Source organism: Acartia tonsa, chromosome 5 (genome assembly GCF_053477335.1).
Source record: "Acartia tonsa isolate MP-2025a chromosome 5, ASM5347733v1, whole genome shotgun sequence".
Taxonomy (NCBI): domain Eukaryota; kingdom Metazoa; phylum Arthropoda; class Copepoda; order Calanoida; family Acartiidae; genus Acartia; species Acartia tonsa.
In genome coordinates this window covers 53,949,912-53,959,911 of record NC_137264.1, presented here as the reverse complement: position 1 = coordinate 53,959,911, position 10,000 = coordinate 53,949,912, and the positions used below count along the sequence as shown (strand labels likewise).

Below are 10,000 nucleotides of genomic sequence, written 5' to 3'. Positions count from 1 at the left end.
GTGATCAACATTGAGGATGAATATCAATTAATCGTCCATTGTCTTATCCCTTTAGATCCCTGATAAACATCCACTTAATGCTTATTATATAAAAAGATAAATCCGGAATCTATTGTTACACAAATATACAATTAACATTAATTAGTTTTTATAACTTATTTATACTATTTTTCGTTACTAATAATACAGCTATTTTAACAAAAATAATACTCGACTTTAATTCTCTTAAGGGGCGTTTCATCGTATTTTCACAGTACCCTTTCTCCTATTTCTAGCTTCTGCGAACGGTTCTAACACTGCGGAGACAATTGCCTAGCCCTGCGGGGCAATCGCCTGACCTAACCTAATTACCCTAACCAAAACCTACTGTGAAAATACGACGAGACACTACGTGTCTTAAAAATCATTATTCAAATGAATAGGATAATTATACCATACTCAAAACACTGTTATTTACAAACTTCAAGTGCCCACCCCCCCAAAAAAATGATTATAAACATAATTACCCTTTCTCTAGATAATAATTATATATAAATTCATTGTTATAATTAGGGTCGGCCCGTCCGTCCGTAACGGTTAGCTCTTTTCGTTAATTTAGACATTTTGGAATTGTCCTATCAATTTCAAACTTTGCATATCAATTCCTCTAACAGTTAGGTACGATCTAGAAAGCGTAGCAACTCGATATTCGTTACCAGAAAGTCCGTACGTCCTTTTTAAAATGCTGATTTTTTCCTTTTTTACAACAAATTTTTTGTATGATATAATTATTAAACAAAACATGTTAAAATTATCCTATCGATTTCAAACTTTGCATGATGATTTTTATGACAGTTAGAAAGCGTAGCAACTCTATAATCATTACCAGAGGATCAGTACGTCTATTTAAAACATGCTTTGTGTGTTTCTTGGCTGCTATTGAAGATTCCTATTATGTAAGTGCATCTACACTATATGTACATTTTTTGTCCGTCTGTCCGTCTGTCATGCTTTTTTTATGAAAACTATTCTTGTTTAGTACATGTTTCCTGTGATTCCGCTGTTGCCAGCTAGTATGTCAGACGCTGAACAGCTGTTGCTGGCTCCCACACCCTACATCATCGGAGTACCAGCTTCATTCTTCACGCTGAAACCTATGCTGAGGTAAGACAAGTGCCCCTAGAGGCCTCTAAGGGCACTTGAGGAAGGGTAGTTGAATTCGACGATCCAATTTTTTAGTTCAGATATTTTTTTAGGGGGGCAGGGGGTTAATTTTTTTCTAGGAGCGATTTCTCTATGTGCTACCCTTTCCCCAAATAGTTATATACCTTCCCAGGACCTATGAAAAGCAACCCTGTTAAGGAGAACCATACCGGTTCTGCGGTTATCGAGATCGTTTGGTACAAATTAAACATCCAGTTACTTTATTATAAGGATTCCTTTTACTTTGAAATCAATGCTAAAGTGAGGCTATAAATAAATCCTTATATGAAAGTAACCGGATGGCTGTCTGTCTATACCTAGGGATTCTGTGAATCGCTATACGGTTCTCCTTTCTCCAGGATAGCGGTTAACTCATTTGGAGGAGTGTCGGCCCATTACCCTCTCAAAAGAAGTTGCCCCTAGAAAATGTATGAAAATATTAGAAATATAATAATGTTAAAATATCAAAATTAAACTTAAAACTTTAAACCTTCCCTCTGGGTTAAATTAAGTCCTTCTTTTATAACACTTCTATTATATAAAGAGATGTTTTTATCACAAAATGCATTTAATGCAATCCAAGAAACAATGCCAAATGATCTTGGAGGGGGGGAGGGGGATTTAGTTAGCTTTGTCGTAATCAAGTAAAAGTTAAAATACACACATAAATAAAGTAATGTAGCATAGCAAAGAATATGAACGAAAAAATTTGGGGGGGGGGGGAGAGTAAAGATGTCTTCATCAACATCAATTTATTTTAGGAAAGCTTTGCAATGGTTATAAATGTATAAGATATGAGTTAAATGTAATGTAATAATTTTGTAGAAAACATAAATAAGCTATAAATCGCATCGTATTATAAACAGCTTTCCTCAGATATAAAAATGAACGACTTTAAGATTAAAAGCAGTTTTTTTTATTTGCCCCGCCCGGCCGAATGCCGGGCCAACAAAAACTGGCATTAATTTTATCATGATGTACAGTACTTGATTTTTCAGAATGGCTGAGGACCGGATATTGATCTGTTTCGAAGCCATACTGGAAAAATCCATCTACAACCCTTTTATCCCTTTTATTTCAAGAAAGATTAGAAAAACCCTCAAGTTTATGAATCGAAAAATGTTATGCTAACAATAATTTAGATAATTCAATAGTCTCTAGTAGAAGTGAACCAAGCTATATAAGCTTGGTCGTTTTATATTATTTACTATTTATTATTATGGCCCTATCTCTGTAACCATAAATGCATAAATCGCTATAAATCACATCGTATTATAAACAGCTTTCCTCAGATATAAAAATGAACGACTTTAAGATTAAAAGCAGTTTTTTATTTGCCCCGCCAGGCCGAATGCCGGGCCAACAAAAACTGGCATTAATTTTATCATGATGTACAGTACTTGATTTTTCAGAATGGCTGAGGACCGGATATTGATCTGTTTCGAAGCCATACTGGAAAAATTCATCTACAACCCTTTTATCCCTTTCATCTCTAGAAAGATTAGAAAAACCCTCAAGTATATGAATCGAAAAAAGTGGTACTTACAATAATCTAGATATATTTAGAATTTTATAAATTAATTTCAATATCCTCTTGTAGAAGTGAACCAAGCTATATAAGCTTGATCGTTTTATATTATTTACTATTATGGCCCTATCTCTGTAACCATAAATGCAACCCAAACTGACATTTTCTTTTCATTCAAATTCATTTTCATTTTTTATTTTTTTTGGTGTTTTCCAACAGAGTTCCTGTAAAGCACAGAAACCACCCACCCCCTCATCCTGTCTTACTTTTTAAATAATTTGAAAATAAGGGGTAGGAAGTGACAAAACCCAAACTGTCCCAGTTTTGAGCAAGACGATTCCTGTGACGTCATATAAAAAGGGAAGGGGGAAGAAAATCTCTTCCCTTTTCTCCCATCTCTTTTAAAGAGATTTTCTTCCCCCCTTCCCTTTTTCTTTCCCGAAACGTATATGACGTAACTGGAATCGTCTTGCTCAAAACTGGGACAGTTTGGGGTTTTTCTAGGAAGTTCCCCTACGGTTCTTTAACCCGTTGGGGTGGTCCTTTCCTGTAGCAAAGATAACCTAACCTAAGAAAAACACTTTCACAAGAAAACACAGCCTCCGTCCTCTTATTTCAATTTAAAAGGGGTGGGGGTTTTGAGCTCGCTAGGCATTTTAAGGGAAACTGCCAGTTTTTACTTCAATAAAATACAAGGAATTTTATTTTCAATGAAACTTTTTTCTTTGTTTTTTTTTCTTTTACATTTACACAAAATATTTATTTAATGCAATGGCTGTCTCATTATTTAATCATTTTTTTGCAATGGGCTTAATTAATGATCCGAATCTTAAAAAGAATATCCTTCCAAAAGTTACCACAAAACCCTCTACTTCGTTTTCTTGCCATGATCTGATTCCCCTCTGATATAGATCGACGATATATCATTTTTACTTTTTATGCTATCTGGTTAGCTCCAAAAATATTTCTTGTTATGCTAGATCCAGGAATCTTCTAACATTGCCAGGAAACAGGAAGCATTCGTTACCAGCAATATTTTACCATGAACTGCAGTAGATCCGATTTTTGTATAAATGTGTTGGTTTTATATTTTAATGCTATCAGGTGTTTTTCCTTAAAGTTATAATCCAGAGCTGGATTTTTAAATCATTTCAATGGTGCGCCGAATTTCAGCAAATGACAGCGCGGTATATCCTAAAATGTTGTGCTCTCATAGGTGGAAAGTTGGCTCACCTTGATTTGGCGCACCATTGAAATGATTTAAAGATCCAGCTCTGGTTAAATTTTTGTATAAATGTGTTGGTTTTATATTTTAATGCTATCAGGTGTTTTTCCTTAAAGTTTCAATCCAGCACTAAGCCCCCTTATTATTTTTAGAAATTTAATATTATGACGAGAGGGGTTAGTTTATATTTCCTCTTTTGCCCTTTAGAAATTACCCACTGAGATGGGTTCCTAAAAGATAATGCCGCGTTTTTTCGATATTTTTCACGCTATGAATAACAAGCGCGGCATTCGCGAAATCTAAACAGAGTATACATCTTTTAAAATTATTATTTTAGCCATTTGTATAATCTATAATACAAAGTAGAACGATGTCTGTCCGTCTATCTGTCCGTCTGAAGCTTAAGATCTCAGTAACCACTGAACCGATCGGATTCTACTCTTCAGGGTATATACCTATTGGTCCTGCGGTGGTTTTAAGCTATTTTCTTGGGGGGTGGGACACCCCCAACCCCCCCCAAAAAACAAAAAATTCCCCCCCCATTTTTTTTTTTTTTTTTTTACAAATTTTACGAATTTTATGAATTTACGAATTTTACGAAATTTACGAATTTTACAAAATTTACGAATTTTACAAAATTTACGAATTTTACAAAATTTACGAATTTTACAAAATTTACGAATTTTACAAAATTTACGAATTTTACAAAATTTACGAATTTTATGAATTTTGCGAATCGCAAAATGTTTTCCTGCTGGGTAGGTGCAAAAATTTGTGATCCGTTCTGCTGGGTAAGTAATAGAAGATGTAATTATACCTCTTGGGGCGAAGCCCCTAGAGGCTAGGGGCGAAGCCACTAGTGTCTAATATAGCTCTAAAAAGACATATTAATTAATATGCAGCAAAAATGGATTTAAGATCATTTGTTTTTCTTTTATAAAGGCTTTACCAACAAAAGCGAAATAATTAAATAAATAGTTGTATACTTTGTTTAGATTTCGCGAATGCCGCGCTTGTTATTCATAGCGTAAAAAATGTCGAAAAAACGCTGAATTATCTTTTAAGAACCCATCTCTAGTACTTTTGTCAGGTTGCCAGAGGATATCTGGCAGGTGGAGCTGGATTCTGGACGGGTCATACCTCCAGTCGGACAAACTCTGGACGAAATTTTACCTCTGCCCCAGCCAGAAGGGAAAAACCTGCGACAGTTTTTGAAACAGGTAAAATGCAGGGACCTTGGGGGATACGACAATGGACGATAAATTGATATACATTCCCAATGATAATAAACAAGATACCCCTTTCGTTAATTAAAATTATTTGTTGACAATTTTGGCCATTACTAGCCTTCAACAATCAAAATTTTTAAAAAGTACCCAAATTTTTTTTGATCCAGTGAAAAAGATAACATTGATTTAAAACTTTGGGTACCAGTGTAATAAACAGTCTAATGTCCCCTGGATAAAATCCAACTATCTTCAGAAATATAAAAGCCAAAAATGCATTACGTTAAAAATATACATGCGTACTTTCTAATAATAGTTATATAGTTGCTTTGCTTACTAAATTTTACTTAACTGCTACAGAAATAACCATGCAAAATTTAAAAGTCGTTAGGACGATTCTAACAAGCCTAAATTAACGTTGAGATATATCAATAGTTAATTATCGAATCGTAGACAGCTTTCTGCGAGTAACTAAATGAAATATTATAAGATTAAATCCAGTTTTGTTAACCCTGAGTGGCCGAATGCCTAGACTAACAAATCTGGTATTAATTTAATGAATTTATTTTTATTATTCGTGGAAAATTGATTGTAATAAAAGGCTATACTTGATTTTTCATGTGGCTGAGAACCGGTTCTTATCCTGCAGATATTCAAGCGGTTTCAAAGCCAAAGTGATTTTATTTTTAGGCCATGTCAAGTTTATCCATACAGCCCATCAGCAACCTAGATCTTTTACATCCAGAAAAGGTAGGTTTTACTTTAGTTGGACAATTATATTTATTTAAACATTTTCATATTCCGATTTTTTTATTTTAGATGAATTTTAAGAATCTATTACAAATACCAACTGAAATACTGTTCTAATAGTTAAATTAAAATGAAAACTATTTGTTTTGAAGAATAGTTAATAAACCCTTTTTTAAAAATCCTTAAAACTCCAGAACTATAATCCTCATACTAAAGTAACAGGATGTCTATATCTGTTTGTGTGTCTGTGTGTTTGTACCGAAGGATCTCGCTAACCGCTAAACCGATCAGGTTCTCCTTAACAGGGTAGCTTCTCATAGGTCCTGGTAAGGTTTATAACTATTTTGGGGGAGGGTACCACCACCCTTCCAAAAGAAATCGCCCCTAAAAAAAATTAACCCTCCCGAAAAAGAGACTTGAACGAAACATAAACCAATTATTTCTCTAATTAGATTTAAATAAAAAAAACATTCAAAGTGCCACTAGAGGCCTCTAGGGGCGTAGCCGCTAGTATTAACATAAATTGACAACAAAAATTCTCCAGTCAAAATATCCACGTATACATACATTTATATACATTTAGTTTTCATAATAGTTATTAATCGCATCGTATATATTATAAACAGCTTTCCGCGGATATAAAAATATACAATTATAAGATTAAAACCAGTTTTGTTATGATTGTACATTTTATAAAGAAAACTAGATAAGATATTTTTCCGTGTGGCTGAGAACCGGTTCTTATTCACCAGATATTAATCGGTTTCGAATCCATACTGAAAAAAAAAACATTCATGTTTAAAACTTTAAATGTTATAGGTTGCTGCCATCTTGCGGAATCTACAGGAACTAGAGGAATCACCAACTCGGGATGGAGGGGGTAGTGCCTTCATCTATGGGAATGATGTTGACTCTGTTGATATTGCCATCAGGGTGGCTATGGTAAGCAAAAAAAGCAGGGATCTAAAGGGATAAGACAATGGCTGTTTGTTAAATTGATGTTCATCCTCAATAATGATATACAAAATTAACCCTTAGATAGATTAAAATTAGCGGTTGAAACGTTTAAATACTCAACAATATAAGCCAACCAATCAAAATTAACTGATGTCCCAAAATGTGTTAAGCCAACGAATAAGAAACGTTATTATAAAACTTTGGGGACTAAACAGCCAATTTTCCTCTCTCTCTGAATAAAAAGGGCAACATAATCACCATCTATAATACAAAGTAGAACGATGTCTGTCTGTCTGTCTGTTTGTTTGTAAAGGATCTCGCTAACCGCTGAACCGATCGGGTTTTCCTTTACAGGGTAGCTTCTCATAGGTCCCGGGAAGGTTTATAACTATTTTCTTGGGGGGTGGGACACCCCCAACCCCCCCCCAAAAAAAAATTACCCCCCCCCAAAAAAAATACAATTTTCTTTTTAAAACTAAAATTAAAATAGTGGGGTCGAATACCCCCCCCAAAAAAAAAAAAAATTTCCCCCTCCAAATTTTTTTTTAAATTTTTCTTCTAAATCAAAAATATGAAAAATTGGTTTGATTAAACCTCTTGGAAGTAACAGGATGTCTGACTGACTTAGGATCTAGATAAACCGATAATGCTCTACTTTTTTTGTAACATGTCTACTGGACCTGTTATGGTTTTAAGCTATTTTCCGGAGTGTCCGAGTCCACCCCAAACACCTAAAAATGACCACATGTCCTGTAAGATTTAGTAAATGTATGGACTGAACCTTAAGGTTTTTTTTGGGGATGGGAGGCTTAGTTTTAGTCTAGGGCAAGTGTTACAAATTAAAGTCGTGGGGTCATCTTTAATACCCCACCTCGCCCTTGTTTTCTCAATGAAAATATAATGTCTTTTTTTTTCAGGTAAAATTCTTCAATTCACCGAATGTGTTATCAAATTTTGTGGACCATACTCGAACCCTCCGTCTTTACCCACGTCCTGTGGTTGCTTTTCAGGTAAGCTTTCTCCAAAAATTAAACATATATTTTTTACTTGATGCTGTTGGTGCAAAAAAATATGACGTAACAAAAAAAATTAGCCAATGAGAGGCCGTTATTGACCAATGGTAAAATTTATAGTGGACTCTCATTGGCTAATTTTTTTTGTTACGTCATATTTTTTGCACCAATACTCACAGCATCTTTTACTTTGCTAACTAGAAAAAATATCCTAATGGTGCTTTACTCCCTTTGTCCGTTGGTCTATTCAGATTTCTAGATCATTGAAAGAAAGCGAGGTACGTCGTATTTTCACAGCAATAGTTCTCCTTTTTCTAGATACTGCGGGGCAATCATTAACATTCACCTAACCTAACCTAAAATAAAATATCAAAAGCTGCTGTGAAAATACTACGAAAGCCGGTACTTCGTTTTTTTCCATTATCCAGATTTTTTGCGTTTCACTACTTTTTGATGTTCTCATCTTAGTTTAATGCAATAAAAATATAAGAATAGAAGCATATTCTGAACCCTTTTTTCGTCAAATCTAAGAAGGAACATTTCTAGCAGACAAAAGTATTGTTTACTTTTGACTCAAGCTGATGTGGATTCTTAAAAAATGATAGACTCGCTACTCGATAGTAAGGCAAAATTATTTTTGTGAAAAATCATCCAAAAGCACATTAAAAATCTACAAAAATTAAACAAAATCATATGTTAATAACCCTTTTAAGATTTTATTCAATTTTTGTAAAAAATTTTAATTGATTTTGGAGGATTTTTATCAAAAATAATTTTGCCTCACCAGCGAGTAGCCAGCCTAACTTTTAAAAAAAGAATCCACTTTTGTTTGAAGCTTTCAAATTGAAGACGAAATTTTTGGGCAATTAATTCTGATTCCGCAAAGCTTTCTACTAAGAAAATATATTGTTTACAGCTGACTTTTTTCTATGTATGAAATGAAAAAAAAAACATGCGTTCGTAACAAAATGTGTACACAATTTCAACCAATGAAATTAAATGTATGTACCGATGCGATTCTCCTATTGGCCCAATCAGACATTACCTCTCTTTCTTCGTACCTTTATTTTTAATGCCCAAAATAAACCTAAATAAACCTTAAATCATTTTTAGGCCAGATCTGTGATTAAAACTCGACCAAAAACTTCAGCCTTTACACAAAGATTAACTTCAACTCAAGTAAGTAAAAAAGTCTTGGTAGGCAGGGATCTAAAGGGATAAGACAATGACCGATAAATTAATGTATATCTACAATAATGCCAACTACTGAAATGATATGGTTCTCCTTTACGTTGAAGCTTTTTATATGTCCAGGGAAGGTTTAAAACTATTTTAATTTCAACATGTTAAAGTTAACATCCTCTTTTTCTAAATACAAAATTCTCAAATTCAAAGATCTAATCACATACAATAACCTATTAATAGGACACTCCGTTTTCTATGAATACGCACCAACTGCAATTCTAAACGTAATAAAAAAAGAAGTTCCACATGAGAGACTACGCAGGAATATTTGGAACTTGAAAATAAACGGAGCAAACAAATCATTTATAACAAAATTTACCATTCCCAAAGACTGGAATGAACTAAATATAGAATTAAAACAAATAAAAAACAGAAAAAAATTTTAAAAAGCAATACTAAAACACTTTATAGATAAATACAAACTATTCATAAACTGTAGCGATCATAATTGCAATATCTGCTACTAAAACCTACACAATAACCCTTGTACATGTCCATAAAATAATTACTTATGAACATACTCTCAGCCTTCAGCCTGCCTTGTCCTCCGCCGTCTTCTCACAATCAGTAACATGAAAATTAAAATTAAGTCATGGGAAAACCTACAATAGTATCTATTATACAAATGTAGTGCCATGATCTTCCTAGTTATATTTAATATCTTATTATTGATATTGTTTATTCAATGTAATGAACTTATATAAAAATTTGTTATAATTAGTGGAATTAATAAATATCTATCTATCTAATTGCCATTAGAGGCATTCAATGCCAAAGTTAATGTATCAAAAGCTATGTTTAAATCCGACTTGCAATAAGTTACAATTTATGAAGGTAATAACAAACAAAGAAAAATTATTATTTTTTTATTTAT

General features: G+C 33.4%; 1 protein-coding gene across 1 annotated transcript in view; it reads left to right on the top strand.

Moving 5' to 3' along the window:
• LOC145320206 (uncharacterized) overlaps window positions 1-10,000 on the top strand; it is a 106,024-nt gene that overhangs the window by 20,720 nt on the left and 75,304 nt on the right. Inside the window, exons 13-18 of the mRNA XM_080162645.1 lie at window positions 1,019-1,143; window positions 5,026-5,155; window positions 5,852-5,911; window positions 6,731-6,853; window positions 7,786-7,878; window positions 8,995-9,060. Of these exons, the coding sequence (XP_080018771.1) occupies window positions 1,019-1,143; window positions 5,026-5,155; window positions 5,852-5,911; window positions 6,731-6,853; window positions 7,786-7,878; window positions 8,995-9,060 (597 nt within the window). The remainder of the gene's footprint in view (window positions 1-1,018; window positions 1,144-5,025; window positions 5,156-5,851; window positions 5,912-6,730; window positions 6,854-7,785; window positions 7,879-8,994; window positions 9,061-10,000) is intronic.